An 18,767-nucleotide genomic window follows, 5' to 3' on the forward strand; every position below is an offset into this window, starting at 1 on the left:
TTATGTGGAAAAAGTCTCTGAATTGGTTATAAAAGGAAAATTGAGACTTCGTCAATTAGCAGGTATAGACCCAGCAGAAATTATAGTGCCTTTCACTGCTGATGAGATAAAAAAGTTGTGGGAAGACAATGAACCATGGCAAAGAGCTTGTGCTAATTTTTTGGGAGAAATCAATAGCAATTACCCAAAAAGCAAGAGACTTAACTTTATAAAGAGAACTTCTTGGATCCTCCCTCGAATTGTCCGTGATGCTCCAATAACTGGAGCCCGTACATTTTATACCGATGCTAATAAATCAGGAAAAGCAGGTTACAAATCAGAAGAATTGAGTAAAATGGAACAAAGTCCTTATGATTCTGTCCAGAAGGCAGAATTATATGCCATCCTTATGGTGCTTAGGGATTTTAAAGAACCTCTTAATATAATTACTGACTCACAATATGCAGAAAGAGTTATTTTGCATATTGAAACTGCTGAATTTATACCTGATGATACAGAACTGACCTCATTGTTTATCCAGGTACAAGACATGATCAGAAACAGGCTCTGCCCTATGTATATAACGCATATCCGATCCCATACGGGTCTGCCAGGCCCTCTAGCACAAAGTAATGCAGATATTGGTCAATTATTGATTGGTAGTGTGCTGCAGGCATCTGAATTTCATAAAAAACATCATGTCAATAGCAAAGGCTTGAAAAAAGAATTTTCTATTACATGGCAACAAGCTAAGGAGATTGTAAAGAAATGCCCTACTTGCTCTTTTTATAACCAAACACCATTGCCTGCAGGGACTAATCCAAAGGGTATTAAAAGGAATGAAATTTGGCAGATGGATGTGTTTCACTTTCCAGAATTTGGCAAATTAAAATATGTACATCACACCATTGATACTTATTCAGGCTTTCAGTGGGCAACTGCTTTAAGCTCAGAAAAAGCTGACTCAGTAATTACACATTTATTAGAAGTTATGGCCATTATGGGTATACCTACAAAAATAAAAACAGATAATGGTCCAGCTTATGTATCTAGGAAAATGAAACGATTTTTTGCTTATTATAATATTAAGCATGTTACAGGTATACCATACAATCCTACAGGTGAAGCCGTTATAGAAAGATCAAATTGTACTATAAAGGATATGCTAAACAAACAGAAAGGGACGAAAGATACCCCCAGAAATAGATTGCAAAATGCTTTATTAACCTTGAATTTTCTTAATGCTAATGAGAAAGGAACAACAGCAGCGGAGAGGCATTGGATAATGGAAAAAACTTCTGAACTAAACCAACCTGTTTATTTCAAAGACGTGCTGACCTCTCAATGGAGGCCAGGAGATGTGCTACGTTGGGGAAGGGGTTTTGCTCTTGTTTCCACAGGAGAAGAAAAATTGTGGATACTATCAAAATTAATAAAGGTTCGATCTGAAGAGGAGAAACCTCTTGGAAAGGAGAAATGACAGCTCATCCACAATGATGATATTCATACAGTTGGTAAGAAAAACATATAGAATGGGGACAGGGTTCTGTTCTTATCTCCACAGGAAAACACTGATCTTTGAAAGGTTCAAGGGACCCTGGATATCTGAATACTGACAGATGGAAAATAATGGTCCAATAGGGACTATCAAGAAAACTGAATAGGTTCTGTAAGTAAAATATACTAAATGATATTTCTAAATTTATAGAGCTGGTTTTAGAGTTGGACTCTGGCTCAGTCCCTCTCTAATTCCAAGCCTGTTGTTAAAAGAAAAACCCAGAGTTTCTGGAGTTTCTGTCTCATGTAAAGAGCCATGATATGGGACAGAAAGAAATATGAGTTTAGAAAACATTTTTACTTTTATTCATATCTATCATACCTTTCATTAAGTATATCTATCATGTCTTTCATTGAATATATGTATGTCTGTATATGTCTATATGAGTAATGTTTAAGTTTTCCACAATGAACAATAAGTTTTTCCTGCATTGACATTTGAAGTTTCCAGGAAGAAGATGGGGTCCCATAACAACAACTCCACCTGGTTGATATGACATCATGATACTGATAGCACTACTACAAGACCTGTTTTGGGTACCAGCTGCACAAGACGATTCCAACGTGGTTAGCTGAAATGATGCACATCTTGTACAACATTCTGGCCAGTCCTCCACAAAATACTCAGACTATTTGCAATTTTAAAAGACATTGATCTTGAAATTTAACCATCATTTTGCTTTCACAGGATCCCCCAGAAAGAACGTCACCCCCATGACAGCTGGAAGTAATTCTAGAGAATGACGTCCCCTCTCCCAGTAAAGTTTGTCCTTGGGTTTAGGGACATCATTTAGGGGTTTGTTATAATTAGTATAGGGTTGAGGGTTGGGGGAGGAATTTTATAAGTGCAGGAATCCTTAAAAAAAAAAAGAGGGATAATTGGATTATGGGATAATAGCTTTGTACTTGTGTGTTATTGTTTTTAGAAAAATACATTGGTATTGATTCTTATATATTGATACAAAGTTAAATTATGTTGACTATTTTATGCATGCATGTTTCTACCTCTGTTTAAAACATTTTTATGTATTGACATATATATAGTATTGATATATGTATATTTTACCATATTGCATTGTACACTTCTACCTCTGATTAAGATACTTATATATTGTCTATGTATTGATATATATTTACCATATTGCAATGCATACTTGCACATTGTTTATATCTGGAGGTCACATTGTCCTCATTTATTGCACAGTTGTTTATTATCTCAGTCTTTAAGCTAAATAGATATTGAGAATTATATAGAACAATAGTCATCTAAGTTTGACATTTATAATTAGACTAATCAGGTTCTTTAGATATATAGAGATTATATTCAGTATAGATAGATAATCTCCAACCTCTTCAAAGAGCTGTAGAAAATGGCCTTTAATCTAACTCAGAGTTCTGTGGTAGGGAGACACAATTACTCCTGGCAACACTGATCTATTCCTGAGAGAATGTTGAGCACCAAAGACACTCCACCTGGAGCCTTTCTTCTTGGCAGAACTGGCCTTTGGGTAAAGAAATGCCCATACCTCAACTACTGACAGAGTTACAGAGTATCCGTAAATGGATAAAACAGGACTGTCATATCCTGCCAAGACAGGGTAAGATAGTTTTGAAAAGTTCCTTGCCTTTGAAAATGGTATGTCAGTTATGTTAGGTCTTAGCCAAAGTTGGTTGCTTCAACGCTGCAAACGTGACTTTGGGTGTTTGCCCAGGTAGCCAGTTGTCTCTGTGATTTGTTACATGTTCTGGAAGTTTGATTGCACTTCCTAATTACTCAGGTAACATTATTTCCCTTCTCAGATCTTTGATGGGATTGAAGATTATATAAACATAGTTACTTTCCTTTCATGACTTGGCCAAGTTATTTATTATACAAGACTTTAGCTAGTTAGAATAGGATATTTGTACTTATTGTATATAATTGTGTAGGTTTGTACTTACTTTATATAATTTCGTAGTAGGCTTAGAACTCTCTTACTTAAACAAAAGGGGGAGGTGTTGTGGGAGTATCTTCCTATGCCTCAGCCAATAGTCACTGAAGCATGAGCCCACAGTGTGGCGGGGAGCGCCTTCCTCTCCGTCAGCCAATAGCCGCTGAAATACCAGCCCACTGGGGCGTGGTACATTTCTCTTTTAAAAAGAGCCACAGATCCCGGATCAGGCTCTGAGTGTAAAGGAATATTTCATAACAGTCCAGCACTCAGGAAGTCATAGCAAGACCTCAAGGTGTCATGGTATTTTATTTGTATTTTAATAAATAAAGCTTGCCTGAGGATCAGAAAAGTAAAACAGCCACACTGGCCAGCCTTACAGACCAGGCAGCAATGACACACACCCTTAATCCCAGTAGCCACAGTAGTTTGCCATAGAAATCAGGTGGTCGGTAGTGGTAAACGCTTTTGATCCCAGAACTGGAGAGGGTTCTGGATCAAAACCAGATGGTTAAGATGGGAGGAGACAGCTCTCAGACACAGTATCATCCTGAGGTTTCCGGGAGGCAGGATCACCATTTCCAACTGAGATCGAAGTAAGAGCCAATGGCTGGCTGCTTTGCTTTTCTGGTCTTCAGGTTGAACCCCAATATCTGAGTTTTTCTGAATCATCAAGGCAGGCGCCTGAAGCAGATAGCATGGAGGCAACGCTGCCTGAAGGCCCACTCTCTGACTTGGTCTCTGGCTCCGGCTCAGTGTGTTCTTAATCAAGCCACCCCATCCAGGTCCGGGTCTTAATCTCTGAAGGCTCTCACGTATTCGACACTTTAAACTTTTAAATTATTTATTTGCATATGGGGGCCAGTGTGTGTCATAGGGCTCAGGGGGAAAGCGAGGACAAGTGGCAGGAATCAGTTCTCTCCTTCCACTTTGTGGGTTTGGGGGACTGAACGCAGGTTGTCAGGCTTAGCAGCCAGTACCTTGCCCCACTGAATCATCTCAGGCAGTACCTTTATTAAACAAGTTTCTGAGGCCAGAGAGCATTTAAATTCTGCTCACAAAGGAGCAGAATTTAGCTCCTAGCACCCAAGTTGGGTGACACACCATCACCTGTATCTCTGGCTCCAGGGGTCTGAAGTTGTTGTGGGATATTATTTTTAAAACGTGTTACATCTGTTTTTACTGTGGAACATTTGTTTTAATAATGCAAAGATGTGCTGCATTTTTTTTTTTGATGCATTTGTTTAACTCTGTGACGTTGTGATCCTCGCCTGTCTTACCTGAATGGTCTAATAAAGAGCTGAACGACCGACAGCTGGGCAGAGAGAAAGGCTAGGCAGGGCTGGTAGGCAAAGAAAATAAATGGAGGAGACGGTTATGGGTTCGTGTCTGGGCCGGATCGCCGCTGTCTGAGGGGCTCGAGGATCAGCGGAGGGAGACGGCCACGGTGCGGAGGCCGGCAGCGTGTCACCTTGCCCTCTGCCTTCCTGTTGCAGCCGTCCGGACCCGGTGATCCCGGAGTGCTCGCTGTGAGCCCGCTGCGCCCTTCTTCCGCTGTGAGTCCGCTCTTTCCGCTGTGAATCCGCGGTCCGCCCACCCTCCTTCCGGCGTCGCCCAGGGGACGGAGGGGACTGACGGACCGGCACGCCGCTGTCCCTCGTGCCATGCCCACCCTCCGGGCCCTGGGACCTTGCAGGACGTGAAGCTGGAGTTCCCCTCGGTCCCACAGTGCAAAGACTGGACTTATCCTATGAGGAGTGGACTTTCCTATGAGACAAGAGATGCAGGAAGTTTTGCCTGGGTTGTTCTTAGGCCCATACTCCTCTGCTACGAAAAGCAAGCTCTCTATGTTATAGAGACATGGGATAACTCGTTTAATTTGCATACGGCAAAATATTGAAGCAAACTTTATTAAACCAAACTTTCAACAATTATTTAGATATTTAGTTTTGGATATTGCAGATAATCCAGTTGAAAACATAATACTTTTTTTCCCCCATGACTAAAGAGTTTATTGATGGAAGCTTACAAAATGGAGGAAATGTTCTTGTCCATGGGAATGTGGGTATCTCCAGAAGTGCTGCCTTTGTTATCACATACATCATGCAGACATTCGGGATGAAGTACAGAGATGCATTTGCTTATGTCCAAGAAAGGAGATTTTGTATTAATCCTAACTTGTCCACCAACTCCAGGAGCATGAAACCATCTACCTAGCAAAATTAACAATACAGATGATGTCACCACTCTTATCTGTGCATTCTGGTACGACGGTTTGAAGAGAACACACGAAGAGGATTTTGGAAACATGCCAAGTGGCAGCTGCACAGAAAGGCTGACTCTGAGGACTGTCACACGGATGTGGATTTCTGCTTAGAAAGGAGGAGATCTCAGCGATAATAACGTAAAGTGGTAAAAATACAAGTAGTTTGTTTTCAGTTAGATGTTGCTTCCAGACATGTTTCTCAGCAACTTGCTGAGCAACACTTTAAGTTGTTGGACTTCTACGGTAGATGGCCCTGATGGGTGATGGATTTGCTTTAAAATAACAAAACAAAACAAAAAACACTTTATGGTTTTATTGTAAACCAAGAATTTGGGACTTGCAAAAGGAGGTATTATTGCAATAATGCACTCTTCATACTGGAAGTTTATTTGTATGATATAAAGTTATTACTTTAAGCAAAATGCAAGTTAGGGGATTTGTTTATAAATTTTGGATAATTTATAACAAACGAATTTCCAAATGTTTCTTAAAAACTCATTTTGTGTTATATATAGTTCATTTAAAGTAATTTTACAGTTCAATTTTCTGATGGAGCCTCTTATAGAAACAGTAACAAAATGTAGAACTCTTTCAAATTTTTTAATATAATTCAGTAACTTAATTGCCATTTTCTTTTTTAACTTCTTGGTCCTTATTTTTAAATAATGATTTTAGCCAATTATCTTACTTTATTAATTTAATCTAATTAATACTTCCTTCCCAATTGTCTTCCTTATTGTAAACAAGAATAAATGTTGTAATGATGAAAGAGGCCTTACTTTCTAAAACCAGATATTCAAAAATAAGGACAGTGTTATATTTCCACCTGCTTTTTTTTCTTTTTGCTGTTTCTTTAAGCCAAATGTTGACTCGGTCTTTTGAGAGTTGCCTAACCCTTTTCACCTTTGTCTAATATGGTTCAAAGTAGACTTTTAAGAAACCAAACCAATGTAGCACTGTTTCTTCAATGTGAAACCCCCAAAAGAAAAGTGTCTTGCCTCAACCAATTAAATCCTCATGGCCCTAAATTAGATAGCACTGCAAAGCTATTAACATTTTTTGTAAGTTTTTGTTTTTAAACCATAAATTAAACTAAATCTGTGAAGCTTAAAGAAATTTTAAAAAAAGAAAAGGAATGGAAGGAAAAATCTGGGATCGAGAATGAAGAACAAGAGAGATCAAGGAATGAGAAAAGAAGGGGCCAGCCACCCAGTCAGACAACGAATAAGAAGAAAAGAGATAGAGAAAAAGAGAAAAGTAAAAGTCCAGAGGTGAAGGTAGATGGGATAACTTAAGAAAAACTGGCTAGGAATAAGCCAAACTAAGACCAGGCATCCATAAGAAATAATAAGTCTCCATACGTATTATTTATTTGGGAGCTGGGTGGCAGGCCCCCCAAAAGAGCAAAGAGCCAAAAATATCAACTATATAGTCTTCTAGCCTCTGTGGGCACAAGCATGCACAGACATGTGTGATTAATAATGATAAATCTGAGGCCAGGTGATATTGGCACACACCTTTAATCCCAACACTCAGGAGGCAGAGGGAAGTGGATCTCTAAGTTCAAGGCCAACCTAGTCTATAGGGTGAGTTCCAGGATAGCCAAGGCTACACAGAGAAACCCTGTCTCAAAAAAAATTAATAATAACAATAATAATAAAGTTGAACAGGTTTTTATGACTTTCTCTTAACTGCCTATGTTGGGTTACAGGGGCTCAATCACGAACCTAACAATGGGTAGAGAAATCCGTATGTGCTCATATGACAGTGTGCTTGGATGACCAATAGTGACTGATGGATTACTAAATGTGTGGGGACAAGAGTGTTCATTACACACATTCCCTTCCTTGCCTCTCAGATTTGAAGGCTGACACAACATGGGATCTTAGACTCTCCGTTTCCTTCCCCAGCTGCTCTATGGCTTCCCGGACGGAATGCTCACCATCCCCAAGTGTTGTCATGGCACAGAGCTCGTCATATGAAGGGAATTCTTTTACCATTGTTGGTTTGCCTTGTAAAATCGATCTTGTTGGATGTGTGTGTGCAAAACCTTTTCACTGTTGCCTATATGTGAATTGAGCATCAGAAAAGAATCCTCCAAGCCACCCCAAAACCACTTCTTGAATGAAGATAATAATAGTGACCTTGGCCCAAGAACGGAAGGATACCATCGCTTTGTCTATAAAAATCTAATTTTTATTTTAATAAGAATGTTAATACTTAAGATTCGCCTTTAATTCATAATATAAAAGAACTTTTTGGATAGGCACTATTTGTAGCTTACATTTTATTTACAGTCATGTGCGAGTGTGTGTGTGTGTGTGTAGATAACTTGTTGGTTCTCACTTCCCATGTGGGTTCTGGGTTGTCAGCTTGGCAGCAAGCACCCTTGCCCACTAACCCATCTCCCCAACTCAATAGGCACGACTTTTATAAGAAAGTTTTAATTTCTTTGTCGTCTTATGGCACCGAGGCAAGAACTCAGAACATTATTCACTATCCCAGGAAGACAAGCACATCCCCACTCTGTTATATCTGCAGTCCCTCAGAGGCACTTATTGTATTACATAAAGAAAAAACTTATGCTAGGCATAATGATTCAAGTCTTTAGTTCCAGCACTCGGGAGGCAGAAGCAGGTGGATCTAAGGAAGTTTAAGGCCAGGTTGCTCTATACAGTGAGTTCCAGGTCAGCTAGGGCTACACAGAAAAACTCTGTCTCCAAAAAAAGCAAAAAAGGAAAGAAAGAAAAGATTTTAAGGAATTAGAATGTGTCCAGATGAACTAGCTAGAATGGATACTCTGATGGTATATTTGAGACTTTCTCCAAAACCATAAGATAATGTGTAATACTTGAGGAGTCATACCCTAATTCTTATATCTTTGCTTTGAGCCTAGCCTTTAATGGCTGAGCCATCTCTCCAGCCCGTACCCTCCTAATTCTTACTACCCAGGTGTTTGTGGAAGAAAGTCTGAAGTTGCTGCCACGCATCCACCTGGGCCATGGCATGAGGCTTGGGCTCCCCTCCAAAGGTGATATTAGTACCCACCAGGGCGTGCATGCCAGCCTTGTACAGCGGGAAGTAAGGGGGCTCAATATAGTGCCCCCCTTCTGGGTAGAGGATGACCTGGGGCTTCTCCTTCCCATGGGCCTGTAAGCGCTTGGAGATCTCATTGGCATAGAACTCGCTCTTCCAGTTGTGGTCATCCTGACCCACAAGGAACAGGAAGGTGGTGTCAGACCTTTCCACAGGGATGACGCTCTTTGTCTCTACCAAAGGGCTTTGAAGCCCTTCCACAACATCCAAGAGGCCATCTTTGGTCACTTTGACTCGATCTCTCAGAAGAGATACTGGAGGGATAGTCTCATCCTTGTAGTTTATGGTGTTCCCAACAGCGACCATAGAGCCATTGATGAAGACAGCAGCTTTGATGCCCTTCAGGAAGGAGGCCATAGCAAGGCCAAGTTCACCCCCTTTGGAAATCCCAAGAATCCCAATTCCTGGACCTTTTACCTGAGAAAGACACAAATGAAAAATGGAGGCTTAGCCCTGGAATACTGGTGAAAGCCAGAAAGCAAAGAGGAAGTCGGCCAGGAACCAGGCTCCATCTCGTTCCATTGCAGCTGCGTTATAACCTGGGGACATCTATCTGTTTCTCCCCCACAGCTTTCCTTATGTCTTTATCATCATTCCTGGTGACTGCAAGGACTTTAAAACTCCTGTAGTTTTTCCTCTAACCCAACTCTACCATCTGCCCCCACTTAGATAACCCAAACCTCTCGTCACTAGCGAGACGAGACCAACTGTTAGCGGTTCAGAGACTCTCACTTTCAAGCACTGCATCCTCTGGCCGCCATCTTCACTCCCTCCTGCTTAGCCCTACCAGAAACCCTCCTTTCTGCCTTGCTGAGGCCTTAACAGCCTCCCCATCGCATCACCATAGACCACCCACACCTGTCCATCAGCCCCTCCCCTTCAGAGTCGGCTTCATCTGCACAGTGCTCCCTTGCAAGCGCTTTCCACTCCTTTGTTATCCCACCATCATCACCTTGGTCATATCGGCCCAGAAAAGAACTAATCCTTGTGCAATCACTTGCTCACTTCCTCCAGGCCTGAGGCTGGCAAAACTATACATTCCTGCTGGCTGGCCTTTCAGTTGACACGAGCACCCATGTGTCCATCAGCCCTGCCACGCATCACTGGTGTTTGGCTTCCCCCATCTCCAGAGGACCACCTCACACCCTCTCCTACCTCCTCAGCCTCTTGAGCCCCACATGCCCCACCTTCAGCTTTTCATACGGCAGTGAGAAAACAGAAGCCATCAGGAGGAATGTCTCATTTCCTCACTCCCCACTCTACCTATTCCCACGGCTGCTCGAGCTCTCCTTGGGTTTGGGACGCTGTCCACTGTCTTGCTCCAGGGTTGGCCTCCCACACTCACTTCCGGGCTTCTCTGCTCCTGACTTCTCTCTGCTGGTCCTCCAGGTCCTCTCTGCTCTGGGCCTCTTCTATGTCCTCACAGCCCTGTACCCTAGGCCATGCTAGTTATGACTTTGTTCTCTTCCTGGTTCCCTGCTAAACCTGTGGGAAGATGTCTGTTGTACTTTCCTTTCTTCCAGTCCCTACTCTGTGCCTTCTGGGCGCCATCCCACAAGGACTGCCCCTGTCCTGAATCCCAGGGGCCTCTGGGCTATAAGCCAATGGCTATTTGGCTGACCTCTCAGAACAATCTTCTTTTCTTCTCTTGTGGCTTCCATAGCAACACCCTTGAAAAGTTCAAACACTGTACTTCAGTGAAGTGCTAGGAATTAAGTGATGTTGTGATTACCCTATTTTAAAGAAAGAAACAGGTCCCAATGTCAGAGAATTAGAAGTTGGTAAAATGGGGCTGGTCAGGTGGTGCGGTGCGGAGAGCAGCTGCTGCGCCAGCCTGATGACCTGAGTTCACCTGTCAGAACACACATCAAGGTGGGAGGAAAGAACCGACTCCATGGAGCTGTGCTCTGACCTCCACACACTCTGACCTCCACACACTCTTCAACAGATGGACACATATGATGTCCATAATTTTTTAAAAAAGAAATTGGCAAAAATCTGCTCTCAAACTTCTCTCTAGATGCAGCCCACCCTGGCTTCACTTCTCAAAGAGCGCCAGCGCTTCCAGCCACTTCAAGTTCTGATTATAAAATTATAAAACAAGCCAGGATTAGCACCCAGCCTGTGCTGTGCTGAAGCTAGAAAGCTCAGCGCACCCTGGTCTCCTGCTGCTGACTGTCAAGTTCACCCAGTGTTTCCACCTCTTCTTGCACAAGGGTATGGGGACACAGGGACACGGGGGCACAGGCAGGAGAGCCCTGCTGAGCACATCATTTGAATGAGCACTGGCTGGGGAGGGCCCTACTTATTCTTTCCCTTTACTCGGAGCAAACCTAGAAATCTCAATGGGCTTGGGCTCTTTGTGAAATACAGAGAGGCTGTCATCAGTTCACTCGCTCTGTGAAATCAAGTGCATGATGAGGTCTGACAGAGCCCAGTAAAATCTGAGGGAGATCTAACCTCAGGGTGACTAAGCAGGTAGTTCACAGCTTCTTCAAAGTACTCTATGTGCATGGTTGCTATGCTCTTGGGGAGGTCATCGTAGTTATAATAAGCCAGAGCCAAGACTGCAAAACCCCTCCCAGCCAGCAGACTTGCTCGATACTCCAGAAGGCCACCTCCAACTCCGAAAAGATCCACAATACCAGGATAGGGCCCAGGTCCTGGGGAAGAAACAGAATTAAACATTACTGAAAATATTCACAGTGGCATTAATAGGCGTTTTTTTGCTTAATCTGGCACAAGCATGTTTTCTCCTTATTATCAGGAGGCTGAAGGAACTCCTGTCCCCAAGTATCCAGAGTGGAGTAGGATAATTAAACAGCTTTCTCTCCATCCACATTCCCCTCTATATCTAAGACTCGAATCCACAGACTTTTACAAAGAGCATAGGTTATGTTTAACATCAAAAATACACCAAGGGCCAGGGAGAGTACTTCCTAGCATGTATAGCATACGAAATTTGATTATACACACACATATAACACACACTCATGTTGTAGAATATTATTTTAAGATTTGTTACATTTGTTTATGCTGTGGGATATTTGTTTAATGATGCAAAGATGTGTTGCATTCTTTTATGTTGCATTTGTTTAACTCTGTGAAGCTGTGTTACTTTGCCTGTCTAAAACACCTGATTGGTCTAATAAAGAGCTGAATGGCCAATAGTGAGGCAGGAGAGGGATAGATAGAGCTGTCATGCAGAGAGTAAATGGGAGGAGAAATCTGGGAAGAGGGGGTCAAGGAGTGAGAAAAGAAGGGGCCAGAGACCCAGCCAGACATGGAATAAGAAGGAAGGGAAAGACATACAGAAATAGAGAAAGGTAAAAGGCTTAATTTAAGAAAAGCTGGCAAGAAACAAGCCAAGCTAGGGTCAGGCATTCATAAGAAAGAATAAGCTTCTGTGTGTATTTATTTGGGAGCTAGGTAGTGGCCCCTAAAAGAGCCAACAAGTAAAAACAGCCAACTACACACAAAGACCACATCACTATCCTCTCTGATCAGAAATTGCTAAGTGCCACCTGTCATTGAGCATGTGCAGCAACCAGAACCATCATGTGATGCTGGTGGAATGCAAAATAATATAGCCTATAAAATGTTGTGGGCAGTGGTGGTACACACCTTTAACCCCAGTACTCTGAAGGCAGAGGCAGGAGGATCTCTGTGAGTTGGAGGCTGGCCTGGTCTATACAGAGCAAGTTCCAGAACAACCAACACTACATAGATAAGCCCTATCTTGAAAAAAAGAAAACTATTTTTTCAAACCATTCATATAAAGAGGCTTGTCTTCCACTCAGGAATAGATGAGAGCTGAAAAGACTAAAGTCCTCTGTGTACACTTCTCCGGAACCACTCACAAGAGTCATTTAAAGAGTTTGCTGATCTTGCCTGCTTTGCCAGCATGCCCAGCATGCCCCAGTATTGCTATGGAACCAAACATGGCCCAGAGCTTCTGTATATCCCGCCTCGACCTACGAGTGCTGGGATGGCAGCCCTGTGCCACATGTCCAGTTTATGGCCGTGCTGGGGATCAAACCCAGGGCCACTCAAAGGCTAAGCAAGCATTCTACCGACAGAGCCACGCCTTGTAAAGTTATCTCAATGGCATGATATTAAATGGCCTCTTCTGGGAGTTGATTGCTTCACCCTTCACTACTTAGGTGTCCTGTTGATTCTCCTGCCTGGTTTGCTAGAACTTCCACATACAGCTAAAAACCAGTACAATTTTTAAATATAGAAAAATTGGGCTCCGTAGCAGAGTGCTTGCCTAGTCTGAGTTCCCACACCACCACAAGGAAAAACAGAAGCAATTCTGAAACGAATTGAGGATGGCTGGGTGTAAACTTTATTATTATTAGGAATCTCTCCCCTTATGATGCCCTTTAACTTAACAGGGGAATGAAGGACCACCTTCCCGGAAACAGCATCATCATAACAGGCCTCTTTCAGCTGGGTCCAGTCTCCTTCCCTGTGAGTCCCAAGTCATTGGGAGCTACTTTTTTCTTCACTTAAAATCACAGAGAAACTTTGAGCAAGGGAAGGTGGAGGTTGCTCACCTGGAGGCAGGAAAAGCGTGGCGCGCACACGGCCCTCGCGCACGGGCACGCGCCGCACCCCGGGAGCCATGAAGTGACGCTCGTGCACCGCCCGCGCCAGCAGCCGCCCGCCGTCGGGCTCGTGGCCGTCCAGCACCTCCAGCTCCACCACGAAGGGCGTCTGCACGTCGCGCTTGATCAGGCGCCAGAAGGGCCGATCGGGCTCCATGGCCCAGAGCAGCCCCATGGGCTCGAGCCCCGCGAAGCTGCCGCCCAGCGCGGGCGCGCGCGCCAGGTCCAGCTCGCCTTTGGGGTCGGCGCGGTAGCGCGCGTGGGCGCGGAAGAGCGCGCCTTTCTCGTCGCGCAGAGCGGCGCGCAGCGTGACGGGCTGTTCGGGGGCCAGGCCGCGCACGGCGATGCTCAGCGGCTCGTCCCAGCAGCTGCTGCCCGCGGGCCTTAGGCTCAGCGTCGCGTTTGTCCGCTCAGGGGCCCAAGTGCTCCAGCCACCGGAACCAAACGGCAGGGGTCCTAACAGCTGCGCCCTGCTCTTGCAGCCCCATTGACACAACCTGCTTGTTCGCAGGACAGCGAGAAGCGAGGCCACCATTTTGCTTCTTCACTTCAGCCCTCAGTTTCTTGGGGTGAGTTAGAGATCCTCTAGCGGCCGGCTGCCTGCCTGCAGTGTAAGCGTCCCCTGGGCTGAGCTGTGGGGCTCGCGGAGTTGGAGAGCGCAGAGCCAGCAAAGCAACAAGGTAGAGACAGACTTGGACTAAGGCGTCTGTGCTTAAGACTTCCTTATATTCGAAACCTCCTCCCTACTACTGTTTTTCAGGTGCTCTTTGCCCCATGAAGAGTGGGCAGGACTGAGGCTCGCTCTTCAAAGTCCTCTCACCCAATGACACCTCCAGTCGCCAAATTCCTAAGGTTCAGACTCCAGAGTGTGAGATTGCAATTGAGTTTCATCAGGTTGTGGAGTAATGGACACTTGCTACTAATCTTAGGACTGTTCTTTCAAAAATGTGTACCATGGTATTTTGTTTTGTGCTGTCTGCACGTGCTTAGCCTACATGTAAGTCTCATGTCCAACGGACTTCATGACCCTTTACCTGGATTTCATACATGTGTAAAAATAACCGAGTGACGTCATGGTTAGTCCTTTCTACACTGTGCTCATGTTGGCCCTCGAGGCAAACATTGTCTACTCATCTGGACCTTACACGTTCCCCCAACTGTTTCATAATCTAGCATTTCCCATCAAAGATGGACTTTTTTTCTTCCATTGAACCTTAATAACAAGGATAATTGTCCATCTTTCTTATTACAGAAACCTGAAACTGTTTAAGACGTACTTGTCCACTTGACCAAACTAGACCCTCATTTGAGGAATTGCGTCCTTCACATTGGCCTACAAGACACTGATGATTGATGTGGGAGGGAGGGCCCAGGCCACTGGGGTCAAATCCCCCCCCCCAGGCAGATTGTCCTGGGATTTATAAGAAACCTGGCTGGGGGGTGGAGCATTAGCTCAGTGATTAAGAGCACCAACTGTTCTTCCAAAGGATCTGGGTTCGATTGCCACACCCATATGGTAACTCCAGAGGATCTGAGACATACACAAGCAGACAAAACATCCATACACATAAAACAAAATAAAATTTTAAAAAAGAAAGAAAGGAAATTGGCTGAATATGAGCAGAAGGAAAGCAAGGCAGAGTTCCTCAGAGATTCCTGCTTGGGGGGGGGGGGGGTCCTGACTTGCGGCAAGACGAACTATAATCCGGAAGTAAACACCGAATAAACATTTTCCTCCTCTAGTTGATTTTGCTCAGAGATTTATCACGGTTATAGGTTATAGAAAAGGAGCCCAGGAAAACTGCTCAAGCACTTTCCCGGGCAACGTTCTTTACCTAGTTTCAAACGATCTCACACTGTGCTGGTCAGGAGTCACGGAACTCTTGTCTAACCTGCCTGGCAATTTGGAAAATGCCAGGAGTAACTTACCCAGGTGTTCTGTGGTTGGCTGGTTCTCAGCAGAATGTAAGAGCCCCTGGAGTGGGGGTCAGGGAGAGGGGCATATGAAGCTTTAAAGACTTAAGAGGGTTTGTTTTTGGTGTTTTGGTTTATTTTGCAATGAGTAACTAGGAAATCCGGTGAGCTGCCAACCAACAACTCTGAAACAGTTTCTCAAAGCTCAGTTCACGAAGGAGATTTGACAGTAGTTGAAGATACCCCAACTAAGCCCACTGCTTCTGTGAATGGGTTCTAAAGATTTGTTGCCAGGAGACCACTATAAGCAGCTAAGCAGCTTTGGAACCTAAGGAACCAAGGAAGGTTTACGACACAGAACCTCGCTTCTCTTTAAGACTGTGGGACACTATGCCACTTGGGAGGTAATTTCAAATCACTACAGCTATAGCAGGATCTGATATAGCACAAATTCTAATTGTTCTTAACAGTAAAAATCCAGAGTCAGATATAGGGGTTAAAGTTGAAGAGCAGAGCAGAGAGGCAGCCACTAGGGAGCTCTTATCTACCAATGCTCAGGCCAAAGGGGTGATCCTGTCTCTACAAATCCTCAGAATGCATTTCCAGACTGCAGACAGCATCTGATCTGTCTCCTCCCGCCTTATATTCCTCTCCTTTCCCTCCACCCCCCACTTCCCTCCCCCAGCCTTCCTATCTCCACCTCCCTAACGCTGGGATTAAAGGTGTGTGACTCCCAAGTACTGGGATTAAAGGTGTGTGCCATCACCTCAGGACTGTTTCTGTTTGAGACTGGATCAATCTAGGGTACCTCAAGATGGCCTTGAACTCACAGAAATCTCTCTGCCTCCGAAGTGCTGGGCTTAAAGGTGTGCCACCACTGCCTGGCCTCTACGGCTAACTAGTGACTTAGCTCTGTATTCTGATCTTCGGGCAAGCTTTATTTGTTAGATCACAAAACAAAATATCACTACGATCTTCATCAGTGTCAGCTGCATGGAGAGAGGGCAGACTGAGGTTCCTGAGAAAACGGAAGCTGTGTAAAAGGCTCAGCATGCAGACAGCTACCAGACCTTCAATATTAGTCAGGTCTCATCTTGCAGTGGCGGGGGGGGGGGGGGGGGGGGGGGGGTTGGACTCTAACGTGAAGGCACTACAGCAGACTGGTTTTTGTTGTTGTTATTGCTTTAGGGTTCTGTTTTTTGTTTGTTTGTTTGTTTTGTGTTTTGCTTTGTTGTTGTTGTTTTGGTTTCTTGGGGATGGGGTTGTTGTTGTTTGGTTGATTTTGTTTTGTTTTTACTGACAGAGTTTCTCTGTGTAGACCAGGCTGACTTTAAACTCACAGAGATCTGCCTGCCTCTTCCTCCTTCCTTCCACCACCCAGCTGAGCAGACTGTCTTCGTGGCATTATAAACGAAACAGACAGCTTTCGTCTCAAAGGAATAAAAGAGGTCATTTATTCTGGAGTCAAATATTAGTGACCATAGTCTTGGAATTTAGGTTTCTCCAAATACTGTGTTCCAATAAGGTAGCAATTTCATGATGGTTTTGTAGGAAAAAAGGTCATAAATCCGGACACTTTTCAATTATATTGGTGTAAACATAAGATAAGTGGGTCAGAGCAATGCTCTCTGATGACACTCAGCCTTTAGGTTGGTGAAAGCTAGTAGTCTGCTAGATTAATACATCACACAAGGTTTCACCCAGCAGGGTGTGAGTTTAGATAGAAAGGTGGGAAAGGACTGGCTATTTAGGGAGCTGAAGGTTGCTCCAGGTAAATTGTAATTAGGCTTTGGACCTGCAACATCCCAGACTCTCTACAATCTTTGAAGTTCTAAGAAGTTTTTTCCGCCTTGTAGAAGGCTCAGTGGCCCCTGGGGCTTCTTTCCAGGAGCTTTTGTTCAAGCCCTGAGTGTATTCCCTGGAGGCAGCTGTGAATCTGGGTGAGAGATATAAGTCAGAGGTTCCGAAGGGAGAGGGGGAGGACACTTTGCAAATGTGGGTGTTCTTGTTTTGGGGGCATAGATGGTCAGAATTGAGACTTTATCTTGATAGATTTTTCCTACCACGTATATGAAATGGCCGCCTTCATCTCTTTTGATTATTTTTAGTTTGAAGTCTATTTTGTTAGATGTCAGGATAGCTACACCAGCTTGTTTTTTTAGGTACATTTGCTTGGAAAATCTTTTCCCTACCCATTACTCTAAGGTAAGGTCTGTCTTTGAAGTTGAGGTGTGTTTCTTGTATGCAGCAGGATGGATTCTGTATCCAGTCTGTTAGCCTGTGTCTTTTTATAGACCAATTAAGTCCATTGCTATTAATGCCTAGTGACTTCTGTTAAGTTGGAAGCATAGCCCCCAGCCCTTGGCATCCATCCCAGCCTCTCTGACCTGGGAGTTGCTTTGGTCTGGACTCCCACAGAGTATTTACGTAGGCTTCCAGAGGAGAAACATGTGGTTTTCGGGTCTACATGTGCTCCCTGCTTTCCTGTCTCCCCGCCATGCATTCAGCCACCTGAGAGCATCATGCTTAATAAAACGATGGGCATTTTGATTCAGCTTGATGTGACCTAATTGGATTTCTTGCGCCAGCAGAGCTGTCCCTTTTTCTTATTTTTTACTTAACAACTTCTAGTTCCTGATATTTTTGTTTTTGTTGTTGGTACTGTGTGTGTGCATTTTCTTTCTCTGGGATCTGTTGGTGTGGGATTATCTATTGCCTGTGTTTTTGTTGGTGTAGCTAACTTCCTTGGTTTGGAGTTTTCCTCCTAGTACTTTCTGTAGGGCTGGATTTATGGACAAGTATTGTTTAAATCTTCTTTGTCTTGTTATCCCCACCTATGGTGATGGAAAGCTTTGCTGGGTATAGTAGTCTGGGCTGGCATCCATAGTCTCTTAGTGTCTGCATAACACCTGTCCAGGACCTTTCTCCTTTCATGTTTCCATTGAGAAGTCAGATGTAATTCTGATAGGTTTGCCTTTATATTTTATTTGGTCTTTTTTCTTTGCAGCTTTTGATATTCTTTCTTTATTCTGTATGTTTAGTGCTTTGATTATTATGTGGTAAGGGGACCTTTTTTTGGTCAAGTCTATTTGGTGTTCTGTAAGCTTTTTGTGCTTTCATAGGCATGTCCTTCTTTAGCTTGGGAAAGTTTTCTTCTCTGATTTTGTTGAATATATTTTCTGTGTCTTTGAGCTGGACTTCTACTCCTTCTATCCCTATTATTCTCAGGTTCAGTCTTTTTGTGGTGTCCCAGATTTCCCGGATATTTTGTGTTAAGAACTTGTTTGGGGCTGGAGAGATGACTCAGTGGTTAAGGGCACTGCCTGCTCTTCCACAGGTTCTGAGTTCAATTCCCAGCAACCACATGGTGGTTCACAACCACCTGTAATGAGATCTGGTGTCCTCTTCTGGCCT

The 18,767-nt window shown here is 43.9% G+C and overlaps 2 protein-coding genes and 1 pseudogene across 6 annotated transcripts in view; 2 read left to right on the forward strand and 1 right to left on the reverse strand.

The window, feature by feature from the left end:
- The first annotated feature begins 4,844 nt into the window (after positions 1 to 4,844).
- Positions 4,845 to 7,493, forward strand: LOC146892344 (serine/threonine/tyrosine-interacting protein pseudogene; annotated as a pseudogene).
- A 414-nt stretch (positions 7,494 to 7,907) lies between these two features.
- On the reverse strand, positions 7,908 to 13,974 carry LOC148120494 (acyl-coenzyme A thioesterase 1-like). The gene is made up of 3 exons (XM_087911670.1): positions 13,389 to 13,974; positions 11,290 to 11,492; positions 7,908 to 9,246 (listed from the first exon to the last, which is right to left on the reverse strand). The coding sequence occupies exons 1-3, from the start codon at positions 13,972 to 13,974 to the stop codon at positions 8,668 to 8,670; spliced, it is 1,368 nt and encodes a 455-aa protein (XP_087767796.1). The 3' UTR covers positions 7,908 to 8,667.
- Positions 13,873 to 18,767, forward strand: part of Heatr4 (HEAT repeat containing 4) — a 40,845-nt gene continuing 35,950 nt past the window's right edge. For 2 of the 5 annotated variants that reach the window (XM_087911666.1, XM_087911669.1), the window contains exon 1: positions 13,980 to 14,119. The gene's annotated coding sequence lies outside the window, so the exon portion shown is untranslated. Of the gene's footprint in view, positions 14,120 to 14,199; positions 15,758 to 18,767 lie in introns of all 5 variants that reach the window. The other 3 variants (XM_048449126.3, XM_087911667.1, XM_087911668.1) reach the window with 3 other exon arrangements.

The sequence above is a fragment of the Myodes glareolus genome, chromosome 11 (assembly GCF_982192425.1).
Source record: "Myodes glareolus chromosome 11, mMyoGla1.1, whole genome shotgun sequence".
NCBI classification, from domain to species: domain Eukaryota; kingdom Metazoa; phylum Chordata; class Mammalia; order Rodentia; family Cricetidae; genus Myodes; species Myodes glareolus.

Coding starts and splice junctions, on each gene's coding strand:
- LOC148120494 (XM_087911670.1), bottom strand. CDS start 13,974: ATGGTGGCCTCGCTTCTCGCTGTCCTGCGAACAAGCAGGTTGTGTCAA. Junction 11,493..13,388: donor CACGCTTTTCCTGCCTCCAG/GTGAGCAACCTC, acceptor TTTCTTCCCCAG/GACCTGGGCCCTATCCTGGT. Junction 9,247..11,289: donor ACCTGCTTAGTCACCCTGAG/GTTAGATCTCCC, acceptor TGTCTTTCTCAG/GTAAAAGGTCCAGGAATTGG.